At 37.9% G+C, this 20,992-nt stretch overlaps 2 protein-coding genes across 2 annotated transcripts; both read left to right on the top strand.

The window, feature by feature from the left end:
* The first annotated feature begins 2,377 nt into the window (after positions 1 to 2,377).
* LOC134676795 (uncharacterized) lies at positions 2,378 to 5,716 on the top strand. The gene is made up of 5 exons (XM_063535176.1): positions 2,378 to 2,672; positions 3,600 to 4,094; positions 4,594 to 4,680; positions 5,366 to 5,452; positions 5,697 to 5,716. Exons 1-5 carry the CDS (start codon positions 2,411 to 2,413, stop codon positions 5,714 to 5,716), a joined length of 951 nt encoding a protein of 316 aa, XP_063391246.1. The 5' UTR covers positions 2,378 to 2,410.
* Positions 5,717 to 7,610: 1,894 nt separating this feature from the next.
* LOC134676974 (gastrula zinc finger protein XlCGF52.1-like) lies at positions 7,611 to 9,431 on the top strand. The gene has a single exon (XM_063535350.1). The coding sequence runs from the start codon at positions 8,072 to 8,074 to the stop codon at positions 9,353 to 9,355; it is 1,284 nt and encodes a 427-aa protein (XP_063391420.1). The 5' UTR covers positions 7,611 to 8,071; the 3' UTR covers positions 9,356 to 9,431.
* Positions 9,432 to 20,992: the final 11,561 nt, after the last annotated feature.

The raw sequence follows: 20,992 nt of genomic DNA, 5'->3' as shown, positions 1-20,992 counted from the left end.
GCCTTCCAAGCGAGCTGTCAGTGGGACCACTTTTTGTTTAGTGTACGATTAACAAAGCGACCCACTTCGCTGTAGCCATGTCGATAAAGTCATATCGATAAACTACCGACATTTCTTGCAATTTTAATTTTACTTCAAAGGTTTAACTATACCTAAAATGAACAAAAACGCTTTTTTTCTTTATTGTGGTTATCAGATCACAATTTTGTAGTCACGCCCCAGGAGAGAACCAAGGGAAAGTTCAGATATTTAATTAAAATACATAAATACCCATTAAAATAGGTGGTCCGCAATAATTGAATTATTTTATTACATTATAATATATTCATTATCCATTAGCATTTCAATTATGTTTATGTTTAACGAAGATATTGAAGCTTCAATTAATTGCTATTTCGTTCCGCTGTGTAGCGTTTATCGATATATAACATGATTAAAATCGACTTTTCACATCCCTAAAAGAGCACACATATACGTTTTTACGCAAACATGCACAACCTGGGTCGCCTTCACTACGTTCTAGTAATGACAGAAGTCACAGTTTGTATTAAAACCTCATTCTTCATAATGATGGTTGCTATGCAACAATGTTCTTATTTTTGCTAACAGTCGTGTCAGACTTCTAACTTTTCATATCAATATGTGTTGTACATTTTACTTTAAAACATTCGTTTAATTTATATGTGTTTATTTCCATAAGGTAGTCTCCATAGCTTCCAAAAACATAATAACGCGCCTCTAATCTTAATAGTTTGGTCGCTACCAAAGAGAATATAATCACTACGTTTTAAGAGACGGGACTTCCATACTAGCGACTTGATCAGTCTGTGTTTATGTTTGGTTCTCCAATCATTACCTACATGTACGACAAAGAACTGTCAAAGAACAATAGTACCAACATAACAGACTTAAATAGTGGAGTATGCTACACGCTTGGGTATTTTATCGATATCGATAAATTGAGGGAAGGTTGAAACATGGGCCCTTGTCAACAAATTTCGTACTCGAAATCGGGTTAGGTTAGGTTAGTCCATATTTAAGTCGTATGTTATTATTTAGTGTTCTTTGATTGGACTAATACATGGTTGGACTTAAATGTGAACACGATATTTATTTGTTAAAATAAAAGTATGAAAACTGATTTTTTTCAATTTAATATAATTAATTGAAAATACATTTTAGGCTAAAATATAAGAAACTGTATGTGTGTCTGTTTTAATTATTAAATGTTTTCAGATTCAGGCAGTGGGTCAAATAAGTTGTGAAGGAAGACTTAATTTTATTATTCAAGAATATAATATATAGAAAAAAAAACATTTAATCAGGTGAACACATAATTTCCTCTGTTACCTGAGCACCGTCGAACCTTCGGGATGTATTTTATATTAATTATATTAAATTATTTAAAAAAAAAACATTTTACATGTCGGAGAACGGCTGAAATGTGCCATCTATCGCCTTCAAGAGGCGTTTTATCATGCAAACCTTGACAAATAGAGCAAACTAGGGTGTTACACCTGAGTGGCGTTCGACGCAGTTCCGCTAAGACGTCATAGAGTGCGCTATTAAAACAATTGAAGTCGAGAACAATTGAAGTTATGCTGTCAATCAATCTTCAGAAGAAGCACGATGAGAACGAACGGGAGGTGATGACGTCTGTGGCGGCTCCTGGGTCAAATCCACTGGTTTGCTTAAGATAAGAAACGTATCGCGTGCTGTGATTTGTAATGAGTCTTGTGCAGTAAACATTGTGAGTTGAACAACGTATTTAGCCCGCTCCACACTCGTGCGCGAATCGCGGCGCGAAGCCGCGAACGCGAGTCTGGAGTCGATTTCGCATATCAGCGAACTAGACTCCACACTCGCGTTCGCGGCTTCGCCCGCGATTCACGCGCATAGTCTGGAGTGCGCTTTTCATTGAATGCCATCGTCATCCACCATTGAAGGTTCTGATGTGCTGCAGATAGTATGATACGCCCACAATTCCCGACAAATTTTAACAAATAAATATCGTGTTGACATTTAAGTCCAACCATGTATTAGTCCACTCAAAGAACACTATATATAACATACGATTTAAATATGTCTGAACTCGATTCTAACCTGATTTCGAGTACGAAATTTGTTGACAGGGGCCCATTTTTCAACCCTCCCCTATTTATCGATATCGATAAATACGCAAGCGTGTAGCATACTGCACTATTTAAGTCTGTTATGTTAGTACTATTGCTCTTTGACAGTTGTTTGTCATACGTGTTGGTAATGATTGGATGACCAAACATACACAGACTAATCAAATTGCCAGTATGGAAGTCCCGTCTCTTAAAACGTAGTGATTATCATGATTATATTCTCTTTGGCAGTGGGCGCTGTCAAACTTCGGTTTTGCACGCGGATTTAGTCATGTGCAATGAATATAATACTCGACGTAGAAGATCTAATTTCTCCCGACGAACCCGTGATGCCACTAAAAAAAAGGAACATTGCGAATCCATTAATTAATGAAGAACGAGAAAAGACTCGCGTTGGAATGGCCCTACCTCGTGCTTGTCGCAAAGAAAGTACAAGAAATGCTTCAAGTGTTGACTTGAGTCGAGCAGCGTTTCTATACGATTGCAGAATTGACTACAGCCAGGCTTGGCTCACTCCGCGATTTCGTCGCTTTGCTACAGGTAGGTAGCTAAAAGTACATCCGTTCCACACCAATTTTGGTGGCTAGCCATAAGCCGCGCGTGGCGCTGTCGCCACCTAGCGGCCATATTCGTCCTGATCGGAACAGACGCGTTTTGTTAGAGAGTCTTCTGTCTATCTATCTATCTAGCCCCTTTGTTCTGAGTTAGAGTATATCTCTTAGCTCAGTGTGCCGCTTGGCAAAGGCCTCCTCTAGCTCTTTCCATTGAGGTCTGTCGTGGGCCACTCTTCTCCAGTTCGGGCCCGCTGTGAGTCTGAGTTCATCCTCCCATCTTGTTTGAGGTCTCCTGCACTTAGTACTATTATATATTCTGTGCTACAGCTCGCATACTTTCGTTTGCATTGGTCAAATGGATGTTGTTTGCAAATATTTTGGCGCATTGAAGTTTCCTGTGCTGTCTTGGTAAAGTTAAATTGCCATTATTGCCAATATTGGTTCCGCCAGAGCCAATGCATTCCTTGCTTCATGGCGAAACAAAATCACGACTTTTTGATATGAAGTTCACAAGGTCAGCTAGTACAACAATAAAAACACCTTACATCTTTGTGTACGTTTCAGGCAATAAGATTATAAAAGGCCAACACAAAGCAAGAAAGGTCATGAGGAAATTTCCCCGAAACCCCGAAATCGCGAAAAAGATTGTTGAGTTGAGTCGTGACACTAGAGAATTCTAGTATCAAGTAGCGGTACTGATAATTCCTCTACTCGCTGCTAGATGTCGTCTGTAATAATAATAGTCGTTTTGGTACCACAATTGATGTATGGAGTGAGCACTCTATTCTAACTTAAATTTAAATCTTGCATTTCTATTTTATCCCACTTTTTTTTTCCTTAAATTTTACAAGTATACATATTTTTGGGCAGACATTTTATACTCATCTAACTTAAATGCTTTTTAACTTGGCAGTGCATATTAAGGAGGAGACAGACAATATGCAGCAATCTACCTGTCAGATGGAGATCAAGTGTGAGGCTCAAATTAAAGAGGAGTCCTCATGCTTGGATGAGGAGTGCAGCATGAGTAAGGCGGTGATGCTGGCCGGCCTGTATACTAACCACAAGCCGTTATATTCGGACAGCACAGGCTGTGGTGTGAGTGAGGCAGAAAAGCTAGCTGATAAGATAAAGGAGGAGACACTGTGTTCAGACGGCATGGAGTGTGGCATGACTGGCATGAGAGAGTCGGCCATTCTGGCCGGTGTGGATACTGATCGTGATGTAAAGAATGAGCTTGTGCTCGGATCAGAGCATGTGAAGGAAGAACCTTTGTCGCATAGCAAAGAGTATGAAATGAGTGAGGCGGCCATGCTGTCAGACTTGTATGCTGAACATGTCGTAAAGGATGAGTTAGTGCTGGGGCCGGAGCACCCACATCGGCCAGATGTATCTCTGGTAGGCCTCGGTAAGTTATCCTGAGTTATATTTATGAGATTGTCAATACTAAAGTTTTTCAATAACAAATGTCTATACCAATAATGTAATGAAATTTAATCTGTTGACTTGATATTCATACTGAGCAAAAAAGTATGGTTTAACTTCGATTCCCGGTTATGTGTGAGAGTAAAAAAAAATTAAAATCATTATTATTAAATCTAAAATCAAAGCTATGGTTCCTAAGAACAGATTTCGCTATCTCTCATAGTTTCTGACTTCTCCATACTGACCCATTTGGATTGATCGGCCTGGATACTTATCACTAATATGTCAGTATGAGCAAGATGCACAGAAAGTATGTTACATTCACGCTAGCATTTATGTCAGTGTCAAGCTGGTGGTAGCCACACTTCATCATTTCAGCCTATATACGTCCCACTGCTGGGCACAGGCCTCCTCTCGAGCGCGAGAGGGCTTGGGCTATAGTCCCCACGCTAGCCACACTTACCCTATATTAATTTTTATAGAATCAACATCTGGCTTCTGTGACGTGCAACCTCTACCACACTACCTCGGAGACCACAATTATGCAAAAGAATCTTCAACAGCTGTAGGTTAGTAAACAATATATGGGCATTATCTATGAAAAGGGACCTTATTGTCGATGGCGCTTACGCTGCACTGCGTCGCGCGGCATTGTTACAAGCTTTTATTTAGTTTCACCTGACCGTTGTCTGTCTGTCTGTCTGTCTGTAATCAAATCTTGCAAGTTAAATTTGATCGACTTCCCGGTTTCCGATTGAGCTGAAATTTTGCATACATACGTAAGTCGGGTGACAATGCAATATTATGGTGTCATCGAGCTGATCTGATGATGGAGACCAGAGGTGGCCATAGGAACTCTGTGATAAAACAACGAAACCTAATTGTGTTTGGGGTTTTTATAATCGTTTCGATGAGTATTAATTGCCTGTGGAAAGTAAAGTACAGTCAGCGATAAAAGCTTGTATCAAAAACGAAATTTTTGCCAAAAACTTATTTATATCGGAGCATCGTTAATAATGAATGAAATGAAATAAATGAAAAGTGCTCGAGTGGAGACCGCGGACTAGCAAGCGCAGCGTAGGACGTCCACCCACAAGATGGACAGATGACCTTGTTAAGGTCGCGGGAAGACGCTGGATGCAGGTCGCTTCCAACCGGCACGTATGAAGGTCCAAGGGGGAGGCCTATGTTCAGCAGTGGACGTCTTATGGCTGAGATGATGATGATCGTTAATAATGGCGTTATTTTTTATAGAATCAACATCTGTCTTCTGTGACGTGCAACCTCTACCACACTACCTCGGAGACCACAATTATGCAAAAGAATTTTCAACAGCACTAGGTAAGTTGAGTTTTAGGATTCCATACCTCAAAAGGAAAAAACGGAACCCTTATAGGATCACTCGTGGGTCTGTCTGTCTGTCTGTCTGTCACAGCTTATTTTGTCCGAAACTACTGGACCAATTCAGTTGAAATTTGGTACACATATGTAAATTAATGACCCATAGATGGACATGTTTTTATTTAATTTTAAAATTCATAGGTTCGAAGTTAAAAAAATACACAAAATCATTCTTTACCTATAGATGACAGTAAAACCTATTAGAAGTCAAGCGTGACTTGGTCGGACTTATGTACGGAACCCTGGAAACACGAATCCGACTCGCACTTGGCCGGTTTTTTTATTTTTATTTTATTATAAATCATAAATAAAATTTATTTAATTGAAAAATATCCAACAATTACAAACAATCATAATACTTACGCTTATATAGTTACTTAAATATTATTAATGTACAGTCGCCATCAGATATATCGGAGCGGCCAAGGTGCTCACAAATATCTGAACACGCCTTTATTTTCAAGGCGTCAAAGTGCATGTACAATCATGATCTCGAAAAGTAAACAAATAAAATAAAAGATCCTATAAGCAAAAATTGTAACTGGCTTTAACATAATTATTTTACATCAATACCTAAACTAAGTAACTTAAGTTAATACTTGTATCTTAGGTATATCGTGATTGTAGGTCAATGTAGTGTAAGTTAGGTGCTTATTTTGTAAAACAATGAAGCTTATAATTATAGTACAAGTATTATAAAAAAGGAAGGATTATAGTATAGGGATAAGTTCGCCTTTGTACTAATGACGATTGTTATTTTTCCTGTTTTGTTTTGATTTTTGTACAATAAAGTGTTTTACTACTACTAGTACAAGAATGTAGGTAAATATCAGTGAATTAAATTATCGTTTCAACTTGACAATGTACAAATTATTATTTATTTCACAGACAATATGATCCATAATTAATTAGTACCACACCCAAGGCCAAAAGTATGGAAGCTTATACTTTGATAGAAAAGTTAGATGTTATATTATTCATTGACGATTTGGAAACAATTTGAATAGTAAATTACTCAAATGCTGGCTTTGATAGAGAGGAGGATTTTTGTATGGTGTCCATAGAGAAATAAGCCCTTCTGAAAAGACTGTCCTCAACTATCATCTTTGTCCTAACTTATCTTTTCGACAATCTTTTAGGATATTTTGATATGTAGCGGGAATTTTTAATATGTATTTTGGTGTTGCCCAATGCAAATTTTAGGAGACAAATATACAACAAAGATATATACATGAGATATTAAAGAAAACAACGTTGTTTCCATACTTTTGGCCTTGGGTGTATTTTTATACCTATATATCTCAGGACTGGCCTTACGGGCAATAAGAATGGGGCATGAGTGGTATAGTGGTGTGACACCGCTACAACGCGATTGGCTGATGAGTACGCATCACAACTAGTTGCGTTAGACTGCACGATTGGCTCAAATTCGTGAGTGACACCATTGTACTAGTAACATTTTTAGTGCACGTAAGGCCAGTTTTTAGATCTATACGTCAATGTTTTATAAAGACATTTAATTCACGTTCCACATAAAAACTAGCCCCATTCATGCCCCATTCTTATTGCCGTAAGGCCAGTCCTGAGATATACAGGGTGGAAAGATAAGTCGGGCCCTGGAGGGAAACTACCTTAAATCCTTCAGCTGGCTCATTTTACTTAAAGGAGACATTCCTTTATTTTTAAAAAGAAACAAAACTGCATTTAAAGATTTTCTAAAACTCGCTTGCCTCGCCCGGGACTCGAACCGACTAAAAATTCAAAAAAATAAAAACTAACAATTTTATTCTACTAGTCGATACAGTTAATGTTAATGATAACATTTCTCCAAGAAACATTAGGTCTTACACTCGTCCGTCGTACAAAATAGCCATAAATTCTAATATTTAGTACTCAAGATTTTTTTACAGAAGCCAAAGTGAAGAAAAAAAGAAAAATACTTTGAATGCAGTTTTGTTTCTTTTTAAAAATAAAGGAATGTCTCCTTTAAGTAAAATGAGCCAGCTTAAGGATTTAAGGTAGTTTCCCTCCAGGGCCCGACTTATCTTTCCACCCTGTATATACGTCAATCAGTGTAACAATTTGATTTCAGTATTTGAAGAAAAACCGTCACAAGAGCGCGTGCTTAGTCGAAACTCTCCGCTTGCGCTCCGAGACTGCTGCGTGCGGCTCGAACGTCTCCAACACCACGAGGTTCTCGCCGGCAACGACACTACCCGAGTCACAACACATACTGACACGGATTCTAAAATAATAAAAACAGTGCGAACGATCTTCGAATGTAATAAAGAAGATAAGAAAACATACCCCTGCGAAACATGCGGAATACATTTTACACAAAAAGTGTATTCGATTATACATAAACGAATTCACACTGCCGAAAGGCTTTATTCGTGTAACTTATGTGAAAAACGTTTTAAAACTTCTGGTTGTTTGAAAATTCATGAACGTATTCACACTGGTGTAAAGCCATATTCGAGCGAACCATGTAACAAGCAGTTTCAGGATGTGCGACTATTAAAGAAATATAAAAAAGTTTATACAGGTGAAAAACCATATATGTGCGAAATATGTAAAAACCAGTTTTCGAACATAATGTTTTTAAATATACACAAAGTTACCCACACGGGTATTACGTGTGAAATTTGTAAGGAACATTTTAGGCAATGGGAAAAATTTCGAATTCATAAGCGAACTCACACAGGCGGGACGATATATAGGTGCGCGCTGTGTAATATGAAGTTTGCAAGTGTCTGGAAATTCAATGCGCACAAACGAACACATATAAACGAGAGGCCATACGCATGTGGAATATGTGGAAAGCGGTATACACGAGCTTCTCATTTAACGAGACATAATCGGTATCACACTGGTGAAAAACCGTTCTCCTGCCAGATGTGTGATAAGAAATATTCAGAACAAGATTCTTTGAGCAAACACATACTAAGCCATACTGGAATGAAACCTTATTCTTGCGAAATCTGCAAAAAACGGTTCGTGCATAAAGGCCATTTGAACAGACACATACTAAGCCATAATGGAGCGAAGCCTTATTCTTGCGAAATCTGCAATAAACGGTTCGCGCAAAAGAGCAATTTGAACACACACATACTAAGCCATACTGGAGCGAAGCCTTATTCTTGCGAAATCTGCAATAAACGGTTCGCGCTAAAGGGCAATTTAAACACACACATACGAAGCCATACTGGAGCGAAGCCTTATTCTTGCGAAATCTGCAAAAAACGGTTCTCGCAAAATTGCAGTTTGAGCAGACACATACTAAGCCATACTGGAGCGAAGCCTTATTCTTGCGAAATCTGCAAAATGCGGTTCACGCATAAGGGCAATTTGAACTCACACATACGAAGCCATACTGGAGCGAAGCCTTATTTTTGCGAAATCTGCAAAAAACGGTTCGCGCTAAAGGGCAATTTAAACATACACATACGAAGCCATACTGGAGCGAAGCCTTATTCTTGCGAAATCTGCAAAAAACGTTTCTCGACAAATTGCAGTTTGAGCAGACACATACTAAGCCATACTGGAGCGAAGCCTTATTCTTGCGAAATCTGCAAAAAACGTTTCGCGCACAAGAGCAGTTTGAACACACACATACGAAACCATACTGGAGCAAAGCCTTATTCTTGCGAAATCTGCAAAAAACGGTTCGCGCAAAAGAGCAATTTGAACAGACACATACTAAGCCATACTGGAGCGAAGCCTTATTCTTGCGAAATCTGTAAAAAACGGTTCTCGCAAAAGAGCAGTTTGAACACACACATACGAAACCATACTGGAGCGAAGCCTTATTCTTGGTTAAGATCAGATATTTTAAGAATTTAAAAAACCATAATATGCGATGTACCTTAAATGAACTTTTAGCACTCGACATGTTCGTTCAAATGTACTCTACATTTAAAATAAATAAATTGATAAAATAAAAAACCGTTATTAATAGGGAGTATTACACTAGTGACTTAAGTATACCATAGAGTAACTTATATATACTGTACCTTATTCTTCCATTGATTCATTGATTGTACCTAGGGAATGCAATCTCGATCTCGCACAAATTTTCGAGATTCAATCTCGTTAACAGGAAATCTCGATTTTAGCAATCTCGGTCGAGATCTTAATTGATATTTTCGAGATCTCGAACGAGATTGAATGATTGATCCGTGTGAATTACTTTGTTTTGAGTAATCTTTTTGACTTTAGCTTCATATTCAGGCAGTGCTATTGTATGCGGCCGGCTTTAGCTGACGATAAAAGCACTGGCGCGCTCTGTACGTAAAAATCGGACGCACTTAACGTACCCAGTCACAATTATTTATGATTTTTGCTCGCTTACCCTAATTTTTTAAGTTCCTGAGTGCTTGTCAAATTATCAACTGATCATGTTACTGCCTCTGCTTACAATTTTGTAAAAATAAAAATTATTTATACCAATTTTTCATAATTACGTGCAAATTAGAGCTACATACATTTTATATTAGTTTTTTTAATAAAAGCAGTTTTATTTATTAAATATTGATTAATTTGAAGATCTTCATAATAAAACTCGACATAGGTACTCTAAATAAGTAGTATATATACGGAATTCTTAGAGATTTTTGAGCAAAATAACACATTATTAATTACTTTGTCAAATCTCGATCTCGTCGAGATTAATCTCGATCTCGAAAGTGTGACGGTCGAGATCTCGAAACACCCTATTTCGATTTAGATTTTTCGTGCGAGATCTCGAATCGCCAATCTTGGTGCGAGATTGCATTCCCTAATTGTTCCTTAAACTGTTTTTTGACAAGTTTTCACACACAATCAAACATGACATTGATACATCAAGGCGGTTTGTTTACAAAGAGCTTACTGGGAAACGCGATATCGAAACTCAGCTACCTGCCTTAGATTGTGACTTATTGTGGGAGTGACGCCACCTACGCAGCTTTCGCGTAACATTACCTATTCTCTACGAGATTAAAGTATGTTGTATGGAATATCATTAAGTATGTTTAAATAAGTTAGTTCGTAAAGACCCCTGGGCCCTGTTTGGCTGAGGGCCTTCTCCAGTTTCGCCAAGTTTTTCTATCCTTGGCCTTCTGTGGCCAGTCCTTGCCAGCTGTAGCACAGAATAAGTAATAATACTACGTACAGAAGACTCACTCTTTAACAAAATGCGTCTGTTACGATCAGGACAGGTATGACCGCTATGTGGCGACAGCGCCACGCGCGGCTTATAGCTAGCCACCAAAATTGGTGTGGAACGGATGTACTTTTAACTACCGGTAGCAAAGCGACGGAATCGTGGAGTGAGCCACGCCTGGCTGTAGCCACTATTTCATCGGTCCACCTTTCTTTCGGCTTCCCGTGTTTCCTGGTCCCGGTGGGACCACGATATAGCGTGGTTATTTATAATTTCAACTTTAACTTAAAATATACTGTATTCAAGTAGGCTTAGCAAGTAGCAACAAGCACTTTATGAATAGTAGCCACTTATTTCATATAATTATATTATCTTAAGAGGGGGTAGAGGAGGGTAAATTTGCAGATCCGTCAAATTACCCCATTACACACACAAACGCAGTTCACGCACACTACCTCAATTTACTGGGACAGGTCAGTGACCCAGTGATGTTTTTTAAAGGTGCTGTTTCGAGTTTGGTATTAAACACTGGCCTCCTTTGAGGAATTGAAACTGTCAAAGCGTTCTTTGAAATGAAATATTTATTTTGTAAAGAAATGGGTATACATAAATGATCTTATTCTATAGACAGTGTCTCCATTTTCAGCCTATTACAGATATACAAATTAAATAACCTTACAACTATATTTACAGAACTTATTTTATCTATATTTACATTATTGCGAAATGGCAAAGTGTTCCAAATTATTATAATACATTTTTTCTAAACACCATCTAAATAATTTTGATTTCATTTGCGGTAAGTTCCTTCAACTCGTTAGGGAGATAGTTATATATTTATATTAACAAGGGGAGAGGTTATGTTTTTTTTTTTTCAAATATGTCGACACGAGTCAGTTTGTTGAGCCCCAAAGAGTGCGCGCACGCATTTTTTTTGGAGAACTAATACTTTTGAAACGTTTGTACTGTTACCCCACCATAATATTAGGCCATGCCTAAGATTTGACATCACGTAACCATGAAAAGCCAGAAGGGCGGTTTTTTGGGATGTGATGGATTTGAGTCGATTAAGTGCAAAAACAAATCGGCTCAACTTATCAATAAGATTTTCAGTGTGCTGTTTCCATGAAGTTATATTGTTTAAACTGGAGCGATTTGTCACTTTTTTTGCCACACTAATTTGAACCTTATCACCGAGACAGAAAGTTGTTCGTACCAGACTAGAGAAAACGGTCCACATGAGATAGAAAACCCGAGCCCTGTGTCTCACTCGCACATGTTGCCAATGTTAAAAAGATACCATTGTGGTAGAAATTATATCAATATACTACTGAAATTCATTATCTTCTTATAATATTTTAGTGCTATATTCCGATTACAGTTCTGATATCTTTTAAGTAATTTGTTAATTATTATGATGTTAATATTATTAACTGATTAAGCCAAGCATGTGTACAACAAAAAAAAACAGTAAATTGAATATGGTAGAAATTGTAGTAACTTTTAATATTAATTGGTATCCCCAACTTGATGACGTATTTTTCGTGTATTTACAAAATACGTAAATGGCGCCGCTTAGCATTTATTCATAAAATATTTTAAAAAAGCGGCCAAGTGCGAGTCGGACTCGCCCATGAAGGGTTCCGTTACAGCAAGTAACAAAATAAAATTGGGGTTTACGGTTTATGACGTATTAAAAAAAACTACTTACCAAATCTTGTTCAAACCAATTTTCGGTGGAAGTTTGCATGGTAATGTACATCATATATTTTTTTTAGGTTTATCATTCTCTTATTTTAGAAGTTACAGGGGGGGGGGACACACATTTTACCACTTTGGAAGTGTCTCTCGCGCAAACTATTCAGTTTAGAAGAAAATGATATTAGAAACCTCAATATCATTTTTGAAGACCTATCCATAGATACCCCACACGTATGGGTTTGATGAAAAAAAAATTTTTGGGTTTCAGTTCTATGTATGGGGAACCCTAAAAATTTATTGTTTTTTTTTCTATTTTTGTATGAAAATCTTAATGCGGTTTACAGAATACATCTACTCACCAAGTTTCAACAGTATAGTACTTATACTTTCGGAAAAAAGTGGCTGTGACATACGGACGGACAGACAGACAGACAGACAGACATGACGAATCTATAAGGGTTCCGTTTTTTTGCCATTTGGCTACGGAACCCTAAAAATGGTTAAAACATGTTGTGTGTGGGGTTGTAGAAGTGAAAGCTACGCTGATAGTGGAATATCTTTTACAGGTTGGTCACAATTATTCAATTTTACGATAAAAATACAAGAAAACATTGTCAAACTCATTAGGGTGACCATGATGTCGGTACGATTTAGATCGGTCTTACAGAATTATTATTACGTACTTAATGTAAAAATAAGTTTAGGTACCTAAATAGTATACTAATTAATAAATAAAGATAACTATACTTATTTCGGCATGTTTAATTATTCGGTTCACGTAATGAGAGCTTATAATTGCCAAAAATTAAATCCAAAGTCCTTAGACATTACAGACTCATATTTATACATAATATTTAATTACTGAAACGTTAATTCTAATTATTTGTAGATATGTAATCGATTCTATATAGGTTGAACACATATTTCCGTCCGTATACAACGGCGGCAAATTTGAAAATTTTGTTGCAATTACAAATCTACGATGACGCTTACGCTTAAAGAATAGCTAAAGTATGCAAAAGGGAAGTCATCACGTATATTAACACACCATGAGTATGATATTGATAGTGATAGGTATTTTGTTAAATTATGAAGAGCATAAATAGTGTAAGATGCCGGTTTACACGGTTAAATGTAAGTTTTATTTCGTTGTGTGCTAATATTTTATCATTTTAGTCAATAATCAAGATAATTTCGTGTAAAACCATAAATTGTTACGCAACGCTAGGGCTTGACAAAATGACTAGTATCGATAACCAGTCGGCATAGTAATAATAACTACAAAGTTATTTGCGAAACAAGTGTTAAAAGTAGGAATTAAATTCGCAATGAGTGGTGATTAATTAAAACACGACCGATGGCAGTGTTTTTGATCGATACGATTTGCGAATTACCTAGTTACCTAGTGCAACTACAACGTTTTACCCGACCCTGGATATCTGTCTCGCTCTCTCTTATAGCTGTGTCTTTGATGGACGTACGGCGGACCACCTTCCTCACAATCGACCATGATCGCATTGATCGCGATCCAATACGCTCCTCCCATCTGTAATAGATTTTATAACGACTAAAAGCTTTTATAACGACTAAATTAAGTAAGGTTGTGTGAAGCGTTTTACAGAAGGGAAAATGACTATCCATCTCTTTTCTGGGGCAATTATACTAGCATAGGGAAAATACAGTATTATTCTCTCTGATTATGTGCGAATGAGAAAAGAACCTGGCCAAACTATATAATCCATCTTATGCTAATATCCCACATTCATGTGACTTATGGTCACCCTCAGTGGCGGATTTCCCATAAGGCACAGTAGGCCCGGGCCTAGGGCGGCGAGATATTAGGGGCGGCAACAGTGGCGGATTTGCAGTCTTTGCCGCCCAAGGCCCCAAGCCTTGTAGCCGCCCCTTTCTCAGCATCAGCACCCATCATATTGACTACATTTAGATCAGGCAACGAAAAGATATACATGGTGTGTCTGACCATGGGGCTTTAAATCCAGGGCTTGATTTTACTCGCTAAACTGAGCTACTTTTACTATGGGACCAACCCTAAAATCGTGGGAAAATTTTTGGCTTTTCCATAGAAAACGTCGACATCTGATCAACCAAAATGTATGAAAAACTAAAAAAAAAATTCGTGATTTCGGGATTGGTGCTATAAAAAAAGTAGCTCAGTTTAGCGAGTAGAATCGAGCCCTAGATTAAAAGCCCCATAGTCAGACACACCCTGTATTATAGAGGGAAATGCTTGGGACACATTTTTTACTTAGTAACTTTTTAGAGACGGTGGACGGGCAGCAGCGTCCCTCAAATTCGGTGTACTCGACTGCGATCGCCAACCCGCCTGCCAAGCGTGGCGATTATGGCATTCACCCCCCATAAGGGGGAGGCCTATGTTCAGCAGTGGACGTCTTATGGCTGAGATGATGATGATGATGAACTTTTTTAGACTCGTTAGGAGGTGAATATATAATATCTAGTGATATGAAGCGAATCAAAATTTACAATTTAATGTACTTACTATTTTCATATAACTTATGTAACGTAATGCTGCATGCACTGTTAGCTATTAAGCGTTAAATATTTCATTTTATGATGTACGAATTTAAATTAATAATAACCTTTACCTTGTCAATGCCTTCCGGAGCCTTACGCTCCAGAGGTATAAGCTCCGAATAATCAAAGTACCTACCTAATTATAATAAGTGGTGAACGGTGTTGGTCACACATACTGTATATAGTGTTAAAAATACTTTATATTTAAGCCTTTCTTGTAGTGACTGTTTGTTTACCTAAATAAATAAATAAAAAAAAAACATATCAAAAGTCCCCTTGAGCGGGGACCCCCCTATGGTTTGGTTTGAAGGTCACATTTTTCGATTTTTCGCTTATTACATCTCAGAAACTACACGTCATTATTCATTTTAAGTGACAGTTTTACCAATAACATTGACTTTTTATCCTACAAAACCATCCAAAAAATCTAGAAAAGAAACATAAGAAAAACATTTTTTTTCCTTTTTTCTTGAATAACTGCTAAACTTTTTAACCTAAAATTATAAAAAAAAAAATATTTGAGATTCTTACAATGAGCTCTTTGATTTGATATGTAACACGATATAGTTAGAAAATCTTTATTTTTAAATTTTCTCACTTACCCCCAAAAATGGCCTCCATATTTAAAATTCATTTATTTACGTTACACGTCCATCTTTGGGTCACAAACTTACATATGTGTGCCAAATTTCAACTTAATTGGTCCAGCAGTTTCGGAGAAAATAGGCTGTGACAGACGGACAGCCAGACGCACGAGTATAAGGGTTCCGTTTTTTCCTTTTGAGGTATGGAACCCTATAAACGGGGAACAAGGCGCGAAGGTGTCAACAATATACGAAATCGACGCCACACTCACGTTCGCGGCTTCGCGCCGCGATTCGCGCACAAGTTTGGATGGCCCTCCAGATATCGTAAAAATTGTAGCTTGTAGCAAATTTAACCAACTTTCATTTTGTATTGATGATCATGTCGATAGAACGCATAGTTTCCTAGATATAAGCGAAAAACTGAAAAATGTGACTTCAAACCTCTCTCTTCCCCCGGCTCAAGGGCTACGGCCCTCCGGCCGTAGCACTTTTAATATGTTCACCTCCTAGATAGTCCAAATAAAGTTAGGTAGGTACAAAGTCAAAAATTGTGTTTCAAGCATTTCCCTCTATAGGTACTTTTTTTTTGAGAATTCGTTGCCTGGCCTAATTGTGAGCTATTTTTTGTTAACATCAGCGAATTTTTTGTCACAATTTGCCGCCCCTAATATCTCGCCGCCCTAGGCCCGGGCCTACTGTGCCTTATGGGAAATCCGCCACTGGGCGGCAAATTGTGACAAAAAATTCGCTGATGTTAACAAAAAATAGCTCACAATTAGGCCAGGCAACGAATTCTCAAAAAAAAGTACCTATAGAGGGAAATGCTTGAAACACAATTTTTGACTTTGTACCTACCTAACTTTATTTGGACTATCTAGGAGGTGAACATATTAAAAGTGCTACGGCCGGAGGGCCGTAGCCCTTGAGCCGGGGGAAGAGAGAGGTTTGAAGTCACATTTTTCAGTTTTTCGCTTATATCTAGGAAACTATGCGTTCTATCGACATGATCATCAATACAAAATGAAAGTTGGTTAAATTTGCTACAAGCTACAATTTTTACGATATCTGGAGGGCCATCCAAACTTGTGCGCGAATCGCGGCGCGAAGCCGCGAACGTGAGTGTGGCGTCGATTTCGTATATTGTTGACACCTTCGCGCCTTGTTCCCCGTTTATAGGGTTCCATACCTCAAAAGGAAAAAACGGAACCCTTATACTCGTGCGTCTGGCTGTCCGTCTGTCACAGCCTATTTTCTCCGAAACTGCTGGACCAATTAAGTTGAAATTTGGCACACATATGTAAGTTTGTGACCCAAAGATGGACGTGTAACGTAAATAAATGAATTTTAAATATGGAGGCCATTTTTGGGGGTAAGTGAGAAAATTTAAAAATAAAGATTTTCTAACTATATCGTGTTACATATCAAATCAAAGAGCTCATTGTAAGAATCTCAAATATTTTTTTTTTTATAATTTTAGGTTAAAAAGTTTAGCAGTTATTCAAGAAAAAAGGAAAAAAAATGTTTTTCTTATGTTTCTTTTCTAGATTTTTTGGATGGTTTTGTAGGATAAAAAGTCAATGTTATTGGTAAAACTGTCACTTAAAATGAATAATGACGTGTAGTTTCTGAGATGTAATAAGCGAAAAATCGAAAAATGTGACCTTCAAACCAAACCATAGGGGGGTCCCCGCTCAAGGGGACTTTTGATATGTTTTTTTTTTATTTATTTATTTAGGTAAACAAACAGTCACTACAAGAAAGGCTTAAATATAAAGTATTTTTAACACTATATACAGTATGTGTGACCAACACCGTTCACCACTTATTATAATTAGGTAGGTACTTTGATTATTCGGAGCTTATACCTCTGGAGCGTAAGGCTCCGGAAGGCATTGACAAGGTAAAGGTTATTATTAATTTAAATTCGTACATCATAAAATGAAATATTTAACGCTTAATAGCTAACAGTGCATGCAGCATTACGTTACATAAGTTATATGAAAATAGTAAGTACATTAAATTGTAAATTTTGATTCGCTTCATATCACTAGATATTATATATTCACCTCCTAACGAGTCTAAAAAAGTTCATCATCATCATCATCTCAGCCATAAGACGTCCACTGCTGAACATAGGCCTCCCCCTTATGGGGGGTGAATGCCATAATCGCCACGCTTGGCAGGCGGGTTGGCGATCGCAGTCGAGTACACCGAATTTGAGGGACGCTGCTGCCCGTCCACCGTCTCTAAAAAGTTACTAAGTAAAAAATGTGTCCCAAGCATTTCCCTCTATAATACAGGGTGTGTCTGACTATGGGGCTTTTAATCTAGGGCTCGATTCTACTCGCTAAACTGAGCTACTTTTTTTATAGCACCAATCCCGAAATCACGAATTTTTTTTTTAGTTTTTCATACATTTTGGTTGATCAGATGTCGACGTTTTCTATGGAAAAGCCAAAAATTTTCCCACGATTTTAGGGTTGGTCCCATAGTAAAAGTAGCTCAGTTTAGCGAGTAAAATCAAGCCCTGGATTTAAAGCCCCATGGTCAGACACACCATGTATATCTTTTCGTTGCCTGATCTAAATGTAGTCAATATGATGGGTGCTGATGCTGAGAAAGGGGCGGCTACAAGGCTTGGGGCCTTGGGCGGCAAAGACTGCAAATCCGCCACTGGTCACCCTAATTAGAAAGAGATGCAGGGCTCAGGTTTAACCTCTCATGTGGACACACTTTTTGGCCAGTGTACACAATCCGGATTATTAATTCTAAATCCGTGGCTGTTTCCAATCATTATGACAATCCACAGTAACTCCTAAGAAACGAATAGAAGAGACTTGTTCTATTTGTTGATTACAGTTTTCATTGCACAGTAGTGCACTAACACATTTAGGTTTCCCTTGGGGCGCATAAAACTCTATAAATATTGTTTTATTAAAGTTTATTAACATTAATTTTAAGGTTATTTTCCAACCATGTAATTATATTATGAGAAGACATTGAAAAAACACTTTTTATATAGCTTTCCTTGTTTGTTTATGTCATGTCATAGGTATGTGACGTATTTAAATGTAAATAATCCTAGGTAATCCATTTCGTGGTTGACTTTTGTATTAAGCCCCCTCCAGACTATGCGCGTGAATCGCGGGCGAAGCCGCGAACGCGAGTGTGGAGTCGATTTTGCTGTTTGCGAAAATCGACGCCACACTCACGTTCGCGGCTTCGCGCCGCGATTCGCGCACGAGTGTGGAGGAGGCTTTAAGAAAGGTAATACTTAGAGGATATAACCAACGGAGACGCCATGTCTAAAATGTTCGGTACAAAATCATAGAAGTAGCATCCTATAGAAGTGGTGTGCGCGTGCCTCCGTGAGGGACAAAACATACGCAATGCGACAATATTAAAAACACGTTTTGAAATTCCTGACAATATACCAAAAACAATCTTCGTAATTCGGTCGGGTTATTTGTTGCCCACCATAGCCCATACTAACAAAAAGGTGAGGAACAAACAAAACACATGGGTGACATTGTCACTGCGTGACAAAACCCCTTAAAAAAAAAAAGATAAAAAAAAAACAAACAAAAAGTGAGACTGTGACAAGGACAAGCAATAGTACCGCTTTCTCTGCTACTCCTACTGAAAGTTCTATAAGTGTATCTCGTTCGGTCATTTTGGCCCCTCCCCTGTGTCTTCTCTATATTATTGTACCTCTATGTACAAAATCATAGACATAATATATAGAGACGGGGTCTCAGCGAGCTGTCAGTGGGACCACTTTTTGTTTAGTGTACGATTAAAGTTGCTAACACACTATCGCACCGCACCAAGGTCATTGTGGGACGCACCCATAAGTAAAAGGGAGAAAGCGATATCTCTTTCTCCCTCTTACTTATGGGTGCGTCCCACAATGACCTTGGTGCGGTGCGATAGTGTGTTAGCAACTTAACAAAGCGACCCACTTTGCTGTAGCCATGTCGATAAAGTCATATCGATAAACTACCGACATTTCTTGCAATTTTAATTTTACTTCAAAGGTTTAACTATACCTAAAATGAACAAAAACGCTTTTTTTCTTTATTGTGGTTATCAGATCACAATTTTGTAGTCACGCCCCAGGAGAGAACCAAGGGAAAGTTCAGATATTTAATTAAAATAAATAAATACCTATTAAAATAGGTGGTCCGCAATAATTGAATTATTTTATTACATTATAATATATTCATTATCCATTAGCATTTCAATTATGTTTATGTTTAACGAAGATATTGAAGCTTCAATTAATCGCTATTTCGTTCCGCTGTGTAGCGTTTATCGATATATAACATGATTAAAATCGACTTTTCACATCCCTAAAAGAGCACACATATACGTTTTGACGCACACATGCACAACCTGGGTCACCTAAAAAGGGGCCACTTGGATTTGAAGTCCATCTTGTCAACAGTATAGTTGTCCTTTTTTGACAAATGGCATTTTAAAAGAGCGAGGAGAGAGAAATGATACTAGTTGCTGCGCCGTCAAATAGAACAATAAAGGTAGGGGCCTTGTACAAAATAGTCTGCCGTTTTTTGCGGGGGAGGGGCACATCAAATGTATAGGTTATAGGTACGTCATGAAAAAAAAAAAAAAAGTCAGTCCATACATATGGTTGACATGTGGTTGACCATTGGCCGCCTATTTTCGACAGAGGGGAACGCCTGTTAATGGCGGCTCCATTGTTAATTACTCCGAGCGGTGCGGTGCGATAGTCTGTTACGGCCTTTAATCCGAGGCAGTTTGGCCTATAGCCCCCTCCAGACTATGCGCGTGAATCGCGGGCGAAGCCGCGAACGCGAGTGTGGAGTCGAGTTCGCTGTCTGCGAAAATCGACTCCACACTCGCGTTCGCGGCTTCGCGCCGCGACTCGCACCCGAGTGTGGAGGACTCATGGAGGAGTAGGCTTATGGTCTTAACCTGTCTAGAAGGACGAATAAAAAAAAATAACCATAGACTTATAATATATAAAGACGGTGTCTCAGCGAGCTGTCACTGTTGCCACTTTTGTTTAGTGTACGATTAACAAAGAGGCCCACGTTGCTGTAGCCATGTCGATAAAGTCATATCGATAAACTATCGACATTTCTTGCAATTTTAATTTTACTTCAAAGCTTAACGATACCTAAAATGACCAAAAACGCTTTTATTCTTTATTGTGGTTATTAGATCACAATTTTATAGTCACGCCCCAGCAGGGAACCAAGGGAAAGTTCAGATATTTAATTTAAATACATAAATACCTCCTAAAATAGGTGTTCTGCAATAATTGAATTATATTATTATATTATAATATATTCATTATCCATTAGCATTTTAATTATGTTTATGTTTAACGAAGATATTGAAGCTTCAATTAATCGCTATTTCGTTCAGCTGTGTAGCGTTTATCGATATATAACATGATTAAAATCGACTTTTTACATCCCTAAAAGAGCACAAATATATACGCTTTTA

The sequence above is a fragment of the Cydia fagiglandana genome, chromosome 25 (genome assembly GCF_963556715.1).
Source record: "Cydia fagiglandana chromosome 25, ilCydFagi1.1, whole genome shotgun sequence".
Lineage (NCBI taxonomy): Eukaryota > Metazoa > Arthropoda > Insecta > Lepidoptera > Tortricidae > Cydia > Cydia fagiglandana.
Note: the sequence above shows the minus strand (reverse complement) of the source record. Positions and strands in the feature narration are given on the sequence as shown.

Bases quoted from the DNA above. Each gene is read 5' to 3' on its own strand.
- LOC134676795 (XM_063535176.1), top strand. From the start codon at position 2,411: ATGAATATAATACTCGACGTAGAAGATCTAATTTCTCCCGACGAACCC. The intron at 4,095-4,593 runs GTAAGTTATCCT...TAATTTTTATAG, and splicing joins TGTATCTCTGGTAGGCCTCG to AATCAACATCTGGCTTCTGT. The intron at 4,681-5,365 runs GTTAGTAAACAA...TATTTTTTATAG, and splicing joins AGAATCTTCAACAGCTGTAG to AATCAACATCTGTCTTCTGT.
- LOC134676974 (XM_063535350.1), top strand. From the start codon at position 8,072: ATGTGCGAAATATGTAAAAACCAGTTTTCGAACATAATGTTTTTAAAT.